At 67.0% G+C, this 19,352-nt stretch overlaps 3 protein-coding genes across 7 annotated transcripts in view; 1 reads left to right on the plus strand and 2 right to left on the minus strand.

Moving 5' to 3' along the window:
- Positions 1-464: 464 nt before the first annotated feature.
- On the minus strand, positions 465-6,834 carry LOC135310269 (AP-5 complex subunit beta-1-like). The gene is made up of 4 exons (XM_064437482.1): positions 6,569-6,834; positions 4,992-5,415; positions 4,085-4,156; positions 465-3,443 (listed from the first exon to the last, which is right to left on the minus strand). The coding sequence occupies exons 1-4, from the start codon at positions 6,674-6,676 to the stop codon at positions 3,040-3,042; spliced, it is 1,008 nt and encodes a 335-aa protein (XP_064293552.1). The 5' UTR covers positions 6,677-6,834; the 3' UTR covers positions 465-3,039.
- Positions 6,835-11,311: 4,477 nt separating this feature from the next.
- Positions 11,312-16,852, plus strand: OVOL1 (ovo like transcriptional repressor 1). The gene is made up of 4 exons (XM_064437470.1): positions 11,312-11,435; positions 13,879-14,024; positions 15,278-15,542; positions 16,554-16,852. Exons 1-4 carry the CDS (start codon positions 11,336-11,338, stop codon positions 16,850-16,852), a joined length of 810 nt encoding a protein of 269 aa, XP_064293540.1. The 5' UTR covers positions 11,312-11,335.
- Positions 16,853-18,973: 2,121 nt separating this feature from the next.
- Positions 18,974-19,352, minus strand: part of PC (pyruvate carboxylase) — a 30,967-nt gene continuing 30,588 nt past the window's right edge. For all 5 annotated transcript variants that reach the window (XM_064437519.1, XM_064437523.1, XM_064437521.1 and 2 more), the window contains exon 21: positions 18,974-19,266. In XM_064437519.1, the coding sequence (XP_064293589.1) occupies positions 19,018-19,266 (249 nt within the window). In that variant the 3' untranslated portion in view covers positions 18,974-19,017. The remainder of the gene's footprint in view (positions 19,267-19,352) is intronic.

Consider the following 19,352-nt stretch of genomic DNA (forward strand, 5'->3'; position numbering starts at 1 on the left):
CCCCACCACCCCCCCCCCCCCATGGAACCCCCCCATGTCACTCCTCAGGCCCCCCCCCAGTCCCATGGAACCCCCATGGCCCCCCCCCAGCACCCCCATGTCACCTCTCAGGGCCCTCCCCCAGCCCCACGGGACCCCAGTGTGCCCCCCCCCACCCCATGGGACCCCCACATCCCCTCCCCCAGCCCCATAGATCCCTCCATGGGACCCCCATGGTCCCCCCCAGCCCCACAGAGCCCCCCTCATGGGATCCCCATAGAACCACAAGGACACCCCCACATCCCCTTCTCAGCCCCACAGATCCCTCCATGGGACCCCCACTGTGTGTCCCCAGCCCCATGGGGTCCCCATGGCCCCCCCGCTCCCCCCCCAGCCCCACAGGGACCCTCCCAGCCCCACAGATTCCCCACAACCCCCCCCCCATGTCCCTGGCTAGACAGACAGACAGACAGACGGACACCAGCTCTGCTTTCCCCCGTATTCATGTGGGGTGACGGCACCCACGGGGGAGGGACCAGCCACGCCCTGACACGCCCCGTCACAGCCCGACACGCCCCGATAACAGTGACATGCCTTGAACACACCGCGTCACGCTCCATCACGCCTTGTCACTCTCCCTCATGCCCCAGCATGTCGACACGCCCCGACACGCCCCGACACGCCCTGACGAGGCCCAACATGCCCCAATAACACGGTAACATGCCTTGAACATGCCTTGAACATGCCTCGCCACGCTCTCACACCTCATCAAGCCCCGCCACACCCCATCATGCTCCCTCACGCCCCGACACTCGTCGACACGCCCCGACACACCCCTTCACACCCTGACATGCCCCATCATGCTCCCTCACACCCCGACACACATCAACATGCTCCGACACACCTTGACACACGTCGACACACCCTGGCACACCCCGACACACCCCATCACACCCTGACACGCCCTGACACAGCCCGACATGCCCCGACACACCCCATCACACCCTGACACGCCCTGACACACCCCGACACGCCCCATCACACCCCAACACACCCTGACATACCCCATCACACCCTGACACGCCCTGACACAGCCCGACACGCCCCATCACACCCCAACACACCCTGACACGCCCCATCACACCCCAACACACCCTGACATACCCCATCACACCCTGACACGCCCCGACACGCCCTGACACACCCCATCACCCCCCAACACACCCTGACATGCCCTGACATGCCCCATCACACCCTGACACGCCCTGACACGCCCCGACACGCCCTGACACACCCCGACATGCCCCATCACCCCCCAACACACCCTGACATTCCCTGACATGCCCCATCACACCCTGACACGCCCTGACACGCCCTGACACGCCCTGTCACGCCTCCCCCTGCCCCCGCAGCAGCCGGGCCAGGGCCACCAACCCCCCCCAGCGCTGACACCTCAGCTCCACCCATCCCCCCCCCGCCCCCCCCTTCACCAAAACCACCCCCCGGGGGGGCAGGGCGGCTGCCGCCACCCATCCCCCCGCCTCTCCCCCCGCGTCCAGCAAGAAGGGGGTGAGGGCAGGGGGAGGGGCGCCCCCTCCCCCTTTTAAAACCAAGCGGCTTTCGGGGTGGCCCCCCCCCAGGGCCCCCCACATGGCGCGGAAAGCCCGGCGGCGGCGGGGGGGGTCCCAGAGGGGGGGCAGGGCGAGGGGGCGGAGTTGAACCTCTAAAGGGAGGGGGAGGGGGGAGAGGGGGGCGAGGAAGACCCCTCCCCCCCCACCTTGGTCTCCCCCCCCCGGGGTGAAAATGACGGCGACGTTTAAAGCAGGGGGGAGGGGGAGGTGGGGGCGCAGGGTGAGGCTCAGCTCCGCCCCTCCCCCCCCCAACCCCGCCAAGCGCCCCTCGGCCGGGGGGGGGTCCTGAGGGGTGCAGCCCCCCACCCGCAATTGCAGGGCTAGGATGCGGGGGGGAGGGGCTGCAGGCGGGGGGGGAGGGGCTGCAGGCGAGGGAGGGCGTGAAGTGTGGGGGAGGGGCTCCAGAGTGGGGGAAGAGGGGCCTGGACCCCCACCATGGGGGGGGTCCCCAAAAGAAAGGGGGGGCCCTGCCCCAGCAAGGGAGTGGGGTGAAGAAAGGGGGGGTCTTGAAGAAAAAGGGGGATCCACAACGGCGTGGGGGGGGTCTCTCTTATGGGGGGGCTCCTCCCCAAGTGGGGGGTCCCCATTTAGGGCCCCCCCCAGCAGCTCCACCCTCAACCGCAGCCTGACCCCCACCGGCCCCCCCCGAGCCGCCACCGCCCTCCCCCACCCCTCCGGGTTTTGGGGGGCCCCGGGGGGGGCCGGGAAGGGCGGGGGGGGGTCAGGGAGGCAGCGGAGGCAGCAAGGGGGGGTAGGGGCAGGGAGGAGGGTGGGGGCGCCCCCCCCATCCCCACTCCCACCCCCATGAGGGGTGGGCGGGGCTTGGCACCTGGGGGGGGTCCCCAAAACAGCAGCTAATTTGGGGGGGCCCAAAGCGGCGGTTAAAGCAGCGTGGAGGCGGGCGCGGTCACCCACGTCGGGGTCCCCCCCAGGCCCCCCCCCTAAAAAAGGGGGTCCTAAAGGTGGGTGGGAGGGCAAAAAGGGGGACCCCCAAGAGGGGAGGAGGGAGGCGGCGGCACTCAACACCCCCTGCCCCCCACCCCAGCCCCCCTTTTCTGCCGCCATCACCCGCCGGAGGTACCCCTGAATTTGGGGGTCCCCCCGGGGGGGGGCAGGGGGGGTCATTAACACTTTTAATACCGCCCGAAGTTGAGGGGTGCCGGGGGGGGGAGGGGGAATCTTAAAAACCATCCCCCGCAGGGCACCCCCTAGAGGGCCCCCCAAAACCTTTGCCAGCTCTAACAAATAAGGGGGGGCAGCGGGGTGACCCCCCCTTAATAATTTTTCCGCCGCCCCCCCCAATTTATCCCCCATGTCCCCCCCAAACCATCGCTTATAGGCGACGACAGCCCGGCAGAACAAAATGGGGGGGCCCCCTCCCCCCCCCAAAGAGACCACCAACCCCCGCAACCAGCCCTGGCCCCCCCTTTTATTTCGCCCCCCCCCGTTTTGAGCGCAAAATGCCGCCGCCGCTTCGAAACGGGGTAAAAAGATTTCGGGGGGGTCCCCCCCCACCGGGAAAAGGGCGGCGGTGAAGCGGAGGGGGAGGGGCGGGGGGAGGCCCCCCCCCTTTTTTAAGGGCCCCCCCCTCTAATAAACAGAGGAGGTAGAAGAGGCGTAAGGGGAGGGGGAAAGCGGGGTGTTGGGCTAAAGTGGCTAAACGGGGGGGGGGAAGCCCCCCAAAACCACCCCCCCCTTTCAAGAGGGTGGCGTGGAGGGGGGCGGGGTCCCCCGTGGCGTAAGGGGGGGCCCCCCCCAAAGCCCCCCCCCCGTTTCGGTGACGGAGGAGTTGGGCGTGGGCGGCCGGGGTGAGGAGGAAGGCGGAAGGGGGGGCTGGAACGGGGGAGGGGGGAGTTAGTAACTGGGGGGGTGGGGGGATTTGGGGGGCAGGATCAACCCTGGGGGGAGGGGGTGGCACCCTGGGGGGGGTGTCCCATGTGGTTGGGGGGGGCTCAGGGTGGGTCCCAGGGAGTTTTCGGGAGGGTCCTGGGGATTTGGGGGGTCCCTGGGGAGGGGCTGGGACTGGGGGGGGCTGGGGTTGGGCAGGATTGGGGGGGTCCCTGGCGGGGGTTGGGATTTGGGGGGTGTCCCTGGGGATCTTAGGGGGGGTCCCAGGGATTTGGGGGTGTCCCTGGGGGTCTGGGGGCAGGTGGGATTAGGGGTGTCCCTGGGGAGGGTCCCTGGGATTTGGGGGGGGCCCTGGGGTCTGGGATTGTGGGGGGTCCCTGGGGGGGTCCCAGAGTGTTTGGGGGGGGGTCGCTGGGATTTGGGGGGCTTCCTGGGGGAGGATGGGACTGGGGGGGGCAACCCTGGGGAGTGTGACACCCTGGGGAGGGTCCCATGGGATTGGGGGGGGGCTCTGGGTGGGTTCCAGAGGATTTTGGGGGGGTTCCTGGGATTGGGGGGGTGAGACTCCCGGGGGGGACACCCTGGTATTGGGGGGGGTCCGCAGGATCGGGCCCTGGGGCACTCACCAGGGCGGGGCGTCACGGGATGCTGGGATCCCCCGGGATCTGTCCCGGAGTCGTCGTGGGGATCAGCGGGATCTGGGGGCGGGGGGGTGCGTTGGGGGGGGCGCGGGGGGAGGGGATCCCCCAAACCTCCCCTTGGGGCGCCCTGGGATCCCTCCCAGGATCATAATGGGACCCACTGGGATCCCTGCCAGCACCGTGATGGGACATACTGGGATCCCTCCCAGTACCAGTGTGGGATCCACTGGGATCCCTGCCAGCACCGTAATCAGAATACTGAGATCCCACCCAACACCAGTATGGAACCTACTGGGATCCCTCCCCAGTACCAGTGTGGGATCCACTGGGATCCCTCCCAGTACCGTAATCAGAATACTGAGATCCCACCCAACACCAGTATGGAACCTACTGGGATCCCTCCCCGGTACCATTGTGGGATCCACTGGGATCCCTCCCAGTACCAGTACGGAATTCCCTGGGATCCCTCCCAGTACCAGTGTGGGATCCACTGGGATCCCTCCCAGTACCAGTGTGGAATTCCCCGGGATCCCTCCCAGTACCAGTGTGGGATCCACTGGGATCCCTCCCAGTACCATGATGGAAAGTAGAACAACCCCTCCCAGTACAATAATGGGACCTACTGGGATCCACCCTAGTACCAGTATGGGACCTACTGGGACCCCTCCCAGTACTATTATGGGATTCCCCAGGATCCCTCCCAGTACCATAACGGGACCCACCGGGATCCCCCTCAGGACTATTATGGGATGCAGCCAAACCCCTCCCAGTCCCACCACGAGCTTCTCACAGGATCCCTCCCAGCACCGCAACGGGACCCACTGGGATCCCACCCCACCCCCCACCATCTGGGGGTGCTCCCCACCCCCACCCCCGCCCCTCCCCCACTCACCCTCCCCCTCCTCAGCCTCCAGCAGGGTCCAGGGCTGGATCCCGGGGATCCCCCCCCCGCAGCACCTCCGCAGGGGACCCAGGCGTCCGGGGGGGCACCCGGGGGTCCGGGCCCGCCGTATCTCCCGCAGGCATTCGGCCGCCGCCGCCGGGGCCCCCTCCGCGACCCCCCCTTCCACCAGGAGCGCCCCAAAAACTGCCACCCCCCCCAAGTCCCCCACGGCCAGGAGGAAGGTGAGGGTGGCCAAGAGGAGGAGGGAGCGGGGGGGAGCGGGCGGGGGGGCGGGGGGGAGGCTCAGCAGGGACAGCAGAGCCCCCCCCACCTCCCCCACCGAGCCCCCCCATTCTGGGGAACCCCCCAAGGGGCGCCCCCCGCCCCCGCACAGCTCCCGGGGGGACTCCAGCAGCAGCAGCAGCAGCTCCGTCTGAAAGGGGAGGGGGAATAAGGGGGGGGGAGCCCAAGGGTCCGGGTGACACCCCCAACCCCCACATAGGGGACCCAGGGGTCCGGGTGACCCCCCCATAGGGGACCCAGGGGTCTGGGTGACACCCCCCAACCCCCCCATAGGGGACCCAGGGGTCCGGGTGACACCCCCCCAACCCCCCCATAGCGGACCCAGGGGTCCGGGTGACACCCCCCCAACCCCCCCATAGCGGACCCAGGGGTCCGGGTGACCCCCCCAACCCCCCCATAGGGGACCCAGGGGTCCGGGTGACACCCCCCCAACCCCCCCATAGCGGACCCAGGGGTCCGAGTGACCCCCCCAACCCCGCCATAGGGGACCCAGGGGTCCGGGTGACACCCCCAACCCCCACATAGGGGACCCAGGGGTCCGAGTGACCCCCCCAACCCCCCCATAGCGGACCCAGGGGTCCGGGTGACACCCCCCCCAACCCCCCCATAGGGGACCCAGGCGTCCGGGTGACACCCCCAACCCCCCCATAGGGGACCCAGGGGTCCGTGGATCCCCCCCCAACCCCCACATAGGGGACCCAGGGGTCCGGGTGACACCCCCCCAACCCCCCCATAGGGGACCCAGGCGTCCGGGTGACACCCCCAACCCCCCCATAGGGGACCCAGGGGTCCGTGGATCCCCCCCCAACCCCCCCATAGGGGACCCAGGGGTCCGTGGATCCCCCCCCAACCACCCCATAGGGGACCCAGGGGTCCGTGGATCCCCCCCAACCCCCCCATAGGGGACCCAGGGGTCCGGGTGACCCCCCCAACCCCCCCATAGGGGACCCAGGGGTCCGAGTGACCCCCCCAACACCCACATAGGGGACCCAGGGGTCCGAGTGACCCCCCCAACCCCCCCATAGCGGACCCAGGGGTCCGTGGATCCCCCCCCAACCCCCACATAGGGGACCCAGGGGTCCGGGTGACACCCCCCAACCCCCCCATAGCGGACCCAGGGGTCCGGGTGACACCCCCAACCCCCGCCATAGGGGATCCAGGGGTCCGAGTGACCCCCCCCAACCCCCGCCATAGGGGATCCAGGGGTCCAGGTGACACCCCCCCAACCCCCCCATAGGGGATCCCGGGGTCCGGGGGGGGCGGGGCCCGGCGGGCTCGCGCACCTGGTGACGTGGCGCGGGGCGTGGCCGGCGGAGCGCGCGCAGCGCGGGGGGACCGCGGTCCCCGGGGGGTCCCAGCGCCGCCACCAGCCGCCCCCAGGGTCCCGCCATGGCCGCGGGGCGTCACGGGAGCGGGGGGGCGGGGCACGCCCGGCCACGCCCATGACGTCACGCGCCGCCGCCGCCGCCGTGACGTCACGAGCCGTAGAGTTCCCCCGTCCCGACCCCCCAGAGCCCCTATAGACCTCCCAGAGCCCGTATGGACCCCACAGAGCCCCTATAGAACCCCCAGAGCCCATATGGACCCCACAGACCCCCTATAGGCCCCCCAGAGCCCTATGGACCCCGCAGACCCCCTAGAGCCCATATAGACCCCACAGACCCCCTATGGGCCCCACAGTCCCCTATAGCCCCTACAGATCACACAGAGCCCCTGTGGTCTCCACAGACCCCCTAGAGACCCTATAGGTCCCCCAAACCTCCTATAGCCCCTATGGGCCCCACAGAGCCCCTGTGGGCCCCACAGACCCTCTAGAGCCCCTATGAGTCCCTACAACCCCTATGGGCCCTACAGGCACCCTATAGGCACTACAGGCCCCATAGACCCCCTCAAGCCCTCACACACTCCCCAGACCCTATGGAGTCCCTGTAGCCCCTATAGACCCCCTAGATCCCCCCAAGCCCCTATGGACCGCCAATACTCTCTGTGGAACACCTACAGTCCTGATGGAGACCCTATAGCCCCTATGGACTCCCTATACCCCCTGTGGACCTCCTATAGTCCCTATGGAGCCCCTTTAGCCCCTATAAACCCCCTATACTCTCTCTGAACACCTGTAGTCCTTATAAAGGCCCTATAGCCCCTATGGAACCCCTATACCCCTATGGGACCCCTATAGCCCCTGTGGACCCCCTATACTCCCTGTGGACCACCTATACCCCGATAGCCTTATGGACCCTCTATAGTTCCTGTGGACCCCTATAACAACTATGGACCCCCTATACGCCCTAAGGACCCCCTCTACCCCTATAGTCCCTATGGGACCCCTATAACACCTATGGAGCCCCTCTACTCCTATAGCCCCTATGGAGCCTATGGAGCCCCTGTGGACCCTCTATACTCCCTGTGGACACTTATAATGACTATAGAACCCCTATACTCCCTATGGACACCCTATAGTGCCTATGGAGCCCCTATAGACCCCCTATATTCTCTGTGGGCTCCCTACACTCCCTATAGAACCCCTATAGTCCCTATGGACCCTCTACACTCCCTATAGAACCCCTATAACCCTATAGTCTCTATGGAGCCCCTATACCCCTATAGTCCCTATTGGACCCCTATAGACCCCCCCCAGCCCCTATAGACCCCATAGACACACACACCCCCTGCCCCTCCGGAGCCCCTAGAGCCCCTACAGCCCCTCTGGAGGCCCTATGGCCCCTATACCCCCCTCCCATGCCGTGACAACATCGGGGCCCCCCGGGGCGGGGGTGAGTCACGGGTGGCCCGGCCGGTTCCCCTGCCCCCCCCCGCCGCGCCCCGGGCCTGGGTCCCCTATAGGGGGTGCGGGGGTCCCCTATAGCGGGTGGTCCCCAGATGCCTGGGTCCCCTATGGGGTGGGGTGGGGGGTCACCCAGACACCTGGGTCCCCTGGGTGGGGGGGGGGGGGGGGTGTCACCCAGATGCCTGCGTCCCCTATGGGGTGGGGGGGGGTGTCACCCGGACGCCTGGGTCCCCTGGGGGGGGTGGGGGGCCCCACGTGGGCGGACCCCGGCGCCCGGGTGCCCCCCCCCACCCCACCCCCGGGGCCGTCCCGGTGTCACCGGTTCCTCCGGCCCCTCCCGGGCGTGGCCGCGTCCTGCCGGGGCCCGGGGGGGTCCCCGGGGGGGCTTCTGGGCAGGGCCCCGCTCCCACCCCCGGACAGGGCGGCCACGGGGGAGGGGGACATGCGGGGGGGGGGGGAGCCCATGTCCCCGTGTCCCCTGTGGCCCCTGTGGCCCCACATCCCGATGTCCCCGTGTCCTTGTTCACCCCCGTCCCCCCCATGTCCCCCTGTCCCCTGGTGTCCCCCTGTCCCCTGGTGTCCCCCTGTCCTCCATGACCCCACCTCAGTGTCCCCCCATGTCCCTGTGTCCCCCATGTCCCCCTGTCCCCCCACCCTAATGTCCCCATATCAGTGTCCCCACGTCCCATGTCCTTGTGTCCCCAGGTCCCCTTGTCATCCCCCATGTCCCTGTGTCCCCCATGTCCCCCCATCTCCCCACCCCGATGTCCCCACATCAGTGTCCCCATGTCCTCACGTCCCAATGTCCCTGTGTCCCCAGGTCCCCGTGACCCCCCATGTCCCCATGTCCCCACATCCAATGTCCCCCCCATGTCCTCCACATCCCTGTGTCCCCATGTCCTTGTGTCCCCCAACTTCCCCATGTCCTCCAAGACCCCACATCAGTCTCCCCATTGTCCCAATGTCCCCATCGCCCCGTGTCCTCCATGTCCCCACATCAGTGTCCCCAGGTCCCCACATCCCCCACGTGTCCCCACATCCCCACGTCCCTTGTCCATGTCCCCCTACGCCCCATCCCACAATGTCCCCATGTCCATGTCCCCAGTGTCCCCACATCCTCATGTCCCTGTGTCCCTCATGTCCCCTTGTCCCCACACCAGTGTCCCCACGTCCTTGTGTCCCTCATGTCCCCTTGTCCCCACACCAGTGTCCCCACGTCTCCACGTCTCTGTGTCCCCGTGTCCCCATGTCCCCACACTGGTGTCCCCATGTCCTTGTGTCCCCACATCCCATCATGTCCCCGTGTCCCTCTGTCCCCATGTCCCCTCCATGTCCCATTGTCCCCTCATCCGTGTCCCCATATGCCCCATCCCACAATGTCCTCACATCCCCGTGTCCCCCCAAGTCCCCACGTCCTCATGTCCCCATGTCCCCACACCGGTGTCCCCACGTCCCCATGTCCTCATGTCCCCACACCGGAGTCCCTGTGGCCCTGTGGCCGGTGTCCCCACATCCCCACGTCCCCATGTCCCCGTGTCCCGACACCGGAGTCCCTGTGGGCCTGTGTCCCCATGTCCCCACACTGGTGTCCCCATGTCCCTGCATCCCCCCCATCCCCATGTCCCCATGTCCCCTCATCTGTGTCCCCCTACACCCCCACACCCCACCATGTCCCCACGTCCCCGCATCCCTGTGTTCCTCAAGTCCCCACACCAGTGTCCCCATGTCCCCATGTCCCCCCATGTCCCTGTGTCCCCTTGCCCGTGTCCCCCTGTGCCCCATCCCATCATGTCCCCCCATCCCCAGGTCCCCACATCCCCCATGTCCCCACGTCCCCGCATCCCTGTGTTCCTCAAGTCCCCACACCAGTGTCCCCATGTCCCCCCACGTCCCCGTGTCCCCTCGTCTGTGTCCCCCTACGCCCCATCCCACCCTCTCCCCACGTCCCCCCACTGGTGTCCCCTGTCCCCGCGTCCCCGCGTCCCCCCGCGTCCCCAGGCCGGGGCGGGGGCTCCCCGTTATTTCCCAACACGGCGCCCGACCGACCGGCTCCGACACCCGGCCCCGGCACAACCGGCCCAGCACAACCGGTCCCACCAGTCCCGGCAACACCTCGCTGGGCGGGACAGCCGGCGACGCGCAGCCGGCACCGCGGCACAACCGCCACGGCACAACCGGCACCACACGACCGCCGCGGCGCGACCGGTGACGCTCAGCCGGCAACAACCGGCCTCACCGACAGCAACCGGCGGGCTGTAGCCGGCGACGGATGGTGGTGTTGAGGTGGCGGTGCACGGCTCGGTGACGGTGACGCCGCCAGGTGACGGTGACGCCGGGTCTCGGTGACACCACGGGGTCTCGGTGACGACACGGGGTCTCGGTGACGACACGGTGACGGAGACGCCGGGTCTTGGTGTCACGAGGTTGACGCCGCAGCCGGGATATCGGCCACTGGGATGGACTGAGGGTGCCGGATCCGGTGACGGGATTGACCTGGGGGATCCGGGATCCGGCACCGGAATTGACCGAAGATCCAGGATCGGGTGCCAAAATTGACCAAAAATCTGGAATCTGGCACTGAAATTGACCAAAAATCAAGGATCTCGCACCGGAATTGACCAAAGATCCAGGATCCAGCACTGAAACTGAGCGAATACTCGGGATCTGGTGCTGAAAACGACCAGGGATCGGGGGATCGAGTGCCGAAATCAACCAAATACCTTTGATCTGGGACCGAAACTGCCCCAGGATTGGGGGATCTGGCGCTGAAATCGTCCAAAAACCTTGCGATCTGGCGTCAAAATTGACCAGGGATCTGGGATCCAGGACAGAATCTGGCCAGGGATCGGGGGATCCAGCACTGGAATCGCCCAAATCCTCACAATCCGGGCCTGAAACCAACGAGAGCTTGGGGATCCGGTGCCAAAAGTGACCAGGGATCCAGGATCCGGACCCAAAAACCCAACTGGGATCTGGGATCAGGCACCGAAATTAACTAAAGAGTTGTGATCTGGCATCGAAATTGTCTGGGATCTGGCACCAAAAAGCGACGAAGGATCTGGGGATCTAGCGCTGTAACCGTCGGGGGATCTGGGATCCGTCGCTGAGCCGGGACCCGGGAATCCGCCGCCGTCGCCCGCCGGGGAATCGGCGATCGGGCGGCCAGCGCCGCCGGAGGGGGGGGATCCGCCGGGGGGATCCGCCGGGGGGATCCGCCGGGGGGATCCGTCGGGGGGATCCGTCGGGGGATCGGGCGGCCGCCATGCCCCGCGCCTTCCTGGTGAAGAAACCGTGCGTGGCCACGGCCAAGCGCAACTGGAGCGAACTCCCGGACGAGCAGCGGGCGGAGATCTACGTCCCCAGTATGTGGGGGGCTGCGGGGGGGCCCGGGGGGTCGGGGGGGGACCCGGGGCTTTGGGGGGGGGGTCCCAGGGCTTTGGGGGGGTGCCAGGGATTTGGGTGATCCCGGGGGTTTGGGGGGAACCCGGGGGTTTGGGGGGGTTCCCAGGTGTCTGGGGGGACCCAGGCATTCAGGGGGGCCAAGGTGTTCAGGGGGCACCCAGGGGTTTGGGGGGTCTCAGGGGTTTGGGGGGACCCAGATGTTTGGGGGGTCCCAAGGGTTTGGAGGGACCCAGATGTTTGGGGGACCCAGGTATTTTGGGGGGACCCAGGTATTTTGGGGGGGACCCAGGCATTCAGGGGGTCCCAGGTGTTCAGGGGTCACCCAGGGCTTTGGGGCGTCCCAGGGCTTTGGGGGGAACCCAGGTGTTTGGGGGTCCCAGGTGTTTGGGGTGACCCAGGTGTTTGGGGGACCCAGGTATTTTGGGGGGACCCAGGTATTTTGGGGTGACCCAGGCTTTCAGGGGGTCCCAGGTGTTCAGGGGTCACCCAGGGTTTTGGGGGGGTCCCAGGGCTTTGGGGGGAACCCAGGTGTTTGGGGGTCCCAGGTGTTTGGGGTGACCCAGACGTTTTGGGGACCCAGGTATTTTGGGGTGACCCAGGCTTTCAGGGGGGCCAAGGTGTTCAGGGGCACCCAGGGGTTTGGGGGGTTCTCAGGGGTTTGGGGGGACCCAGACGTTTAAGGGGACCCTGAGGATTTGGGGGATCCAGGTATTTTGGGGGGGTCCCAGGTGTTCAGGGGCACCCACAGGTTCAAGGTGACCAAGGTGTTTTGGGGGGACCCAGGCATTGAGGGGGGGGGGGATCGAGGTGTTTGGGGGGGACCCAGGCATTCAGGGGCACCCAGGGGTTTGGGGGGACCCAGGGGTTTGGGGGCACCCAATTGTTTGGGGATGACCTGGGGGTTTGGGGGGTGCCAGGGGGTTTGGGGGGACTCAGGCATTTGGGGGTGTCCCAGATGTTCGGGGGGGTATCCAGGGGTTTGGGGGGACACAGGGGGTTTGGGGGGGACTCAGGCATTTGGGGGTGTCCCAGATGTTCGGGGGGGTATCCAGGGGTTTGGGGGGCGACCCAGGCGTTTGGGTAGGGCCAGAGGTTCGGGGCTTTCCAGGGTTTTGGGGGACCCAGGCTTTTTGGGGGGGGCGAAGTATTGGGGGGGTTCCCAAGTGTTTGGGGGGGCCCCAGGCGTCCGGGAGGGCCCTGGTTTAGCTGTTTCCTCCCCCCCTCCCCGGGGGGACCCGGGCGTCCGGGCGGTGATTAACCCCTTAATGACAGAGTTGGGGTACGGCCCCGCCCGGGTGGGGCCGAAGCCACGCGGCCGCCGCCCCTCAGGGCCCCCCCAGGGCCTGCCCGGACGCCTGGGTCCCCCCGGGGGTCACGGGGGTCACCGGCACCCCAAAAACCCCTGGGGGGCACCCGGATGCCTGGGTCCCTTTTTTGGGGGAGGAGGGGGTGTCGGGGTGCCCGGATACCTGGGTCCCTTTTTTGGGGGTGCCTGGATACCTGGGTTCCTTTTGGGGGGGGGGTCAGGGGGTGCCCCGACGCCTGGGTCCCTTTTTGGGGGGTTGGGGGGGTGCCCAGACGCCTGAGTCCCTCTTTTGGGGGGGGGGGGGGGGGGTGTCAGGGTCTGGACACCTGGGTCCCTTTTTGGGGGTGCCCGGCTGCCTGGGTCCCCGCCAGGCCCTGGGGGGGGTGGGGGTGGGGGAGGGCAGGGTGGGGGCGGGGGTGGCGTCCCCCCCCCGGGGCCCACGCGGGCGACACCCGCCGGAAACCCATAATTTGGGGTGTCGCGGCCGGAGCCGCTCGACCGGTCGGGGGAACCCTAAAATGGTGGGGGCGGGGCGCCCCCCCTCCCCCCCGCCCTGGGGGTTTTGGAGGGGTTCCTGGTGGGGGGGAGCATTTGGGGGGGTCATGGGGGGGGCGTGTGTCCCAATTGGAGGGGGGGGTCACATTGGGTCATATTGGGGGGGGTCGTATTGGGGGGGGTCCCTACTGAGTGGCTCACATTTGGGGGGGGGTCATTTTGTGGGGGTCATATTGGGGGGGTCCCCACTGGGGTGTGTGAGTGTCATAATCGGGGGGGGGGGTCACATTTGGGGGGGGTCACACTGAGGGGGATCACTTTGGGAGGTTCACCTTTTGGGGGGGGCTGTCCCACTGGGGGGGGATCCTTATGGGGGGGTCAGATTGGAAAGTGACTATTGGGGGGGGTCAAATTGGGGGGGGTCCCATCCCAGTAGGGGGGGTCCCCATTGGGGGGGCATTAGGGGGATCCAATTGGGGGGGGTCTCCCCCATTCAGGGGTGCCCATGGCAGGGAGTGTTTCCCCCATTGGGGGGTGCCCATTAGGGGGTGTGGTATTTGGGGGTGCAGGACCCCCCCCAACCTGTGTCCCCCCCCCCTCAGTTTGCCTGGGGGGCTGCCCCCTGCGCAGGGACCCTGAGCCAGCGGTGGGGGAGGCGCCCGCGTCCCCCGTGTCCCCCCTCGACATGACGCTGCCCCCCCCAGCCCCCCGCGCCCCCCACGGCCCCTTCCTGCACCCCAAGGGCAAGGTAAGGGGAGGGGGGGGCTAAATTTGGGGGGGGGGTGTCCCCTTGTTGGGGGGGGCCTGTGGTCTGGGTTTCCTCAAGTTGGGGTGTCCCAGGGCCTGGGGGGGGCATCCTGTGACTGGGAGGGGTCCCTAAATGGGGGGGTGGGGGTCATGGGGGTGGGGGTCCCCTGTGACCGGGGGTCCCCATGACTGGAGGGGGTCCCGATGACCGGGGAGGGTGTCCCCAAACTGGGGTGTCCTTGTAGCTGGGGGGTTGCCATGACCAAGGGTCCCCAAACTGGGGTGTCCCTGTGTTTGTGGATCCCCATGAACAAGGGTCCCAAGAAGGGGGCTCCCCATGACCGGGGGTCCCCAAAATTCGATGTCTCTGTGTTTGGGGGTCCCCATGACCGGGGGTCCCCATGACCAAGGGTCCCAAGCTGGGGGGGGGTCCCCATAACCTGGACTCCCCATGACCTGGGTCCCCATTAATTGGGGGATCCCCATGACTGGGAGTCCCCAAACTGGGGTGTCCCTGTGTTTGGTGGTTCCCATGACCTGGGGTCCCCCTAAATGGGGGGGGGCCATGATGGGGGTCCCTAAACTGGGGTGTCCCAATTTTTTGGGGGGTCCCCTTGATGGGGGGGGTGTCTCCAAACTGCGGTATCCTTGTAGCTGGGGGGTGGGTGTGTGTGTCCCAAAGCTAGGGGTCCCCAATCTGGGGTGTGCCTGTGGGTGGGGGTCCCCATGACCAAGGGTCCCAAGGTGGGGGGCGGTCCCATAATCTGGAGTCCCCACATCCTGGGGTCCCCATAAATGGGGAGTCCCCATGACAGGGGGTCCCCATAACTGGGGGGTCCCTGTGTTTGGGGCATCCCCTTGACCAAGAGTCCCAAGCTGGGGTGGTCCCCATGACCTGGGATCCCCATAAATGGGGGGATCCTCATGAGTTGGACTCCACAAACTGGGGTGTCCCTGTGTTCGGGGTCCCCATGACCAAGGATCACAAGCTGGGGTGGCCCCTAGAACCTGGGGTCCCCAAAATGGGGTGTCCCTCTGTTTGGGGGTCCCCATGACCAAGGATCACAAGATGGAGGAGTTCCCATGGCCAGGGGTCCCCAAAATGGGGTGTCCCTGTGTTTGGGGTCCCTATGACAGGTCGTACCAAGCTGGGGGGGGGGGTCCCCCATAACCTGGGGTCCCCACAACCTGGGATCCCCCATGACTTGGGGTTCCCCAAGCTGACACCCCACCCCTCCGCCAATGTCTTGGCAGGTACCATCGGGCCCCATGGGCGCCCCCCTCCCCCCGGGCATGCCCATGCCAGGGGGGGTCCCCATGGGGGTCCCCGTTGCCGGGGGGGTCCCCGGGGGGACGGAGCTCTTCTCCTGCCCCGTGTGTCAGAAGAGCTTCGGGTTCCAGCGGATGCTGAACCGGCACCTCAAGTGTCACAGCGAGGTGAAGCGGCACCTGTGCCCCTACTGCGGGAAGGGCTTCAACGACACCTTCGACCTCAAGCGGCACGTCCGCACCCACACCGGTGGGTTTGGGGGCGCGGGGGGGCGGGGTGGGGGGTGGGGGGTGCGGGAGGGGGTGGGGGAGGGGGTGGGGGGTGGGGATGAAGATGGGGGGTGAAGATGGGGAGAAGGATGGGATGGGGATGGCAATGCAGATGAGGATGGGGAGAGTTGGGATGGGATGAGGATGAGGATGGGGATGGGATGGGATGGGCATGGGGTGGGATGGGGATGAAGATGGGGTGGGCATGGGGTGGGATGGGGAGGGTGATGAAGATGGGATGGGGATGGGGCTGAAGGTGGGATGGGATGGGGATGAAGATGGGGGTGAAGATGGGGAGAAGGATGGGATGAGGATGGCGATGCAGATGAGGATGACGATGGGGAATGGGATGGGGAGAGTTGGGATGGGATGAGGATGAGGATGAAGATGGGATAGGGTGGGATGGGGATGAAGATGAGGAGAAGGATGGGATGGGGATGGCAATGCAGATGAGGATGGGGAGAGTTGGAATGCGATGGGGACAAGGATAAGATGGGGATGCAGATGAGGACGAGGATGGAGATGAGGATGAGGATGGAGATGAAGATGAGGATGGGGATGAGGATGGGGCCTGGGATGGGGATGAAGATGGGGAGAAGGATGGGATAGGGATGGGATGGGGATGGCGATGCAGATGAGGATGAGGATGGGGATGAAGATGAGGATGGGGAGAAGGATGAGGATGGGGATGAAGATGAGGATGGGGAGAAGGATGACATGGGGACATGGATGGGGATGGGATGAGGATGAGGATGGGGATGAAGGATGGGATGAGGATGAGGATGGGGATGAAGGATGGGATGGGGTAAGGGATGGTGGGGTTGGGGACAAGGACAGGCTGGGGATGGGGAGAAGGATAGGGATGGGATGGGGGAGGTTGGGACGGGGCTGGGATGGGGCCGGGGATGCAGATGAGGATGGGGACACCGCGGAGAGGAGGCGCAGCCCCCCCTAACCCCCCCCCCGTGTGTGTCCCCATCCCCCCCCCAAGGCGTGCGCCCCTACAAGTGCAGCCTGTGCGAGAAGGCCTTCACGCAGCGCTGCTCCCTCGAGTCCCACCTGAAGAAGATCCACGGGGTGGCCCAGCGCTACGCCTACAAGGAGCGGCGGGCCAAGCTCTACGTCTGCGAGGAGTGCGGCGGCACGGCCGACAGCCAGGACGCCCACCTCGCCCACCTCCGCCAGCGCCACCCCCACAGCCCCCTCCTCGCCAAGCTGGCTCGCAAGGCCGCCGCCGCCCCGCCCCCGCGCTTGGCTAACCCCGCCCCCCGGCTGCCCCCGCCCCCTTAGCCTGGAGACACGCCCACTTTTTGGGGGGAGAGGCTAATGGTATGGCCCCCCCCCCCCCCCCCAACCTTGGTTTAGGGGTATGGCCACTATGGGGATTAAATGCCACCTCCCGCCGCCAGGGGGCGCGCTTACAGACCACGCCCCTTCGGGGCAAGCCACGCCCATCAGGGCAGGGACACGCCCCCCCCATTGGGGGCTGGGGTACGGCCACTGTAGGGATTAAGCGCCACCTCCCGCCACTAGGGGGCGCGCTTACAGACCCCGCCCCCTCGGGGTGCAAGCCACGCCTACGGGGATGGAAGCCACGCCCTCTCTGGGACCGCCCCCCTCCGGCTCTGGCCGTGCCCCACTGGCTCCAAACTCCCCCCGAAGTGAAGCACTGACCACGCCCCCTGTGCCACTGGACACGCCCTCTAGGATAAGCCACACCCCTCCAAGCGCTTCCCCCGCCCCTCGGGCAGGCCCCGCCCCGGGCACAGACCACGCCCCCCGGGCTGGCCCCGCCCCCTCGGCTGCCCCCCACCCGCTCCCCCTGGTGCTGCCTTGCCGGGTCTCCATAAAGCTCGTGCTTACCTATAGGCGCCTGCGTTCACCTATGGGCCCTCCTGCTCCCCTATAGGCTCCCCCAGACCCCCACGGCCCCCCCCCCGCCCATAGGCTCCCTACAGCCCCGCCCCCCCAGCAGCTATGAGGGAAGGACCCCCACCCCCCTCCGACCCCTATAGCCCCCCCCATAGGCTCCCTACAGCTCCCCCCCATCCCCTATAGCAGCTATAAGGGAAGGACCCCACACCCCCAGCACCCCCTATAGCCCCCATATGCGCCCCCCCCATGCAGTGGGTGTGGTTAGTCCAGTCTTTATTGCCCGCGACCCCCCCCCCGCCCCAGGGCGATGGGGGGAGGGGTGGGTGGGTGGGGGAGGGATTGGCTGGGGGAGGGGCTCCCCCGCCCCTCCCCCTCCCGGTTTGTTCCCGTGGGGTGGGGGGGAGGGGCGCCCCTCCCCCCCTCCAATCGTCCAGTCTCGATCCCGCCCCTTTGGTCACAGACTCCGCCCCCTCCCCCTCCCCCATCCCCAAAGGGGGGGAGGGGCATTTGGCAGCAAACTGGGGGGAAGGGCAGCTGTGGGGGGAGGGGCGGTGGGGATCCCCCCCCCCCCCAAACCTCCGGCTCCCCTAAGGCAGCATGGCAGGGACACGGTTAATGAAATGGGGGGGGTCCTGACCCCCCCCTGCACTAAAAGGGGGGTGGGCAGAGTCGGGGGGACCCCCCAAAAGCGTGAAGGGACCCCCAAAAATGGGGGGACACCCCCCAAAAAGCAAAGTCCTCCCCCAAAAGGGGCTGACCCTCCCCCAATGGGGTGACCCCCCCAAAAAATATGTCACCCCCTCCCCAAAATGGGGTGCCCCCCAAAAAGGCATCACTCCCCCAAAATAAGGGGTACCCCACCCAAAAGGGGGGGGGGCCCAATTAATGCGTCACCGCCCAGCAAAATGGGGCGCCCTCCGAATAAGAGATGACCCCCCCCAATTAAGACACAACACCCCCAATTCTGGGGGGGTCCCCCAATTAAGGCGTGACCCCCCCCAAATGGGGTGCTCCCAGATTATGGGGTGACCCTCCAATAGGTGCCCACAATTAAGGGGTGCACCCCCAATAATGGGGTACCTCCCAATTAAAGTGGTGACCCCCCCAATTAAAGGGTACCCCAAATTATGGGGTGACCCCCCCCAATTAACAAGTGTCCCCGAAATTATGGGGTGACCCCCAATTAAGGGGTGATCCCCCCCAATTAAGGGGTGTGGGCCCAATTATCTTGTGAACCCCCCAGTTAACAGGTGGCCCCCCCAAATTAAGGGTGGCCCCCAAATTAAGGAGTGACCCCCCCAAATTAAGGGTGTCCCCAACTAAGGAATGACCCCCCCAAATTAAGGGTGCCCCCAATTATGGGGTGACACCCCCAATTAAGGGGTGCCCCCCAATTAAGGGGTGCCCCCCCCAAACGAGCTGTACCCCCTTCCTGAGGGTGGGAATAGGCCACTCTTAAAGGGCCAGCGCCCCATTTGGCAGGGTGGCGGTGTTGGGGGGTGGATTTTGGGGTGGGGGTGGTGGGGTTTTTTGGGGGGGGGGGGTTAGAGGAGTTTGGGGGGGGGCTGTTGTGCCCCCCTCTACTCAATTTCGACGATGAGGTCATCACCCTCCAGGCTCATCCCGGGGCGAACGTGGAGGCGGGCGACGGTCCCGGCGAGGGGGGCCGTCACCACCGTCTCCATCTTCATGGCGCTGAGGACGCAGAGGGGGTCCCCCTTGGCCACCGACGCCCCCACATCCACCCGGACCTCCACCACCTCTCCCGGCATGGGGGCCCCCACTTGCCCCTTGGCCCCCCGCTCCGCCTTGGGGTGCACGTGCATCTCCTGGGGTGGGGGGAGGAAGGGGAAAAAAGGGGGGTGAGGAGGGGTGCTGAGTCTCCCAGGACCCCCTTGTATCCCCCAGAATCCTC

This window comes from Phalacrocorax carbo, chromosome 32 (assembly GCF_963921805.1).
Source record: "Phalacrocorax carbo chromosome 32, bPhaCar2.1, whole genome shotgun sequence".
Lineage (NCBI taxonomy): Eukaryota > Metazoa > Chordata > Aves > Suliformes > Phalacrocoracidae > Phalacrocorax > Phalacrocorax carbo.

Bases quoted from the DNA above. Each gene is read 5' to 3' on its own strand.
- LOC135310269 (XM_064437482.1), bottom strand. From the start codon at position 6,676: ATGGCGGGACCCTGGGGGCGGCTGGTGGCGGCGCTGGGACCCCCCGGG. The intron at 5,416-6,568 runs GTGCGCGAGCCC...CTCCCCTTTCAG, and splicing joins GCCCCGCGCCACGTCACCAG to ACGGAGCTGCTGCTGCTGCT. The intron at 4,157-4,991 runs GTGAGTGGGGGA...CCCCGCCCCCAG, and splicing joins GGAGGCTGAGGAGGGGGAGG to ATCCCGCTGATCCCCACGAC.
- OVOL1 (XM_064437470.1), top strand. From the start codon at position 11,336: ATGCCCCGCGCCTTCCTGGTGAAGAAACCGTGCGTGGCCACGGCCAAG. The intron at 11,436-13,878 runs GTATGTGGGGGG...CCCCCCCCTCAG, and splicing joins GGCGGAGATCTACGTCCCCA to TTTGCCTGGGGGGCTGCCCC. The intron at 14,025-15,277 runs GTAAGGGGAGGG...ATGTCTTGGCAG, and splicing joins TCCTGCACCCCAAGGGCAAG to GTACCATCGGGCCCCATGGG.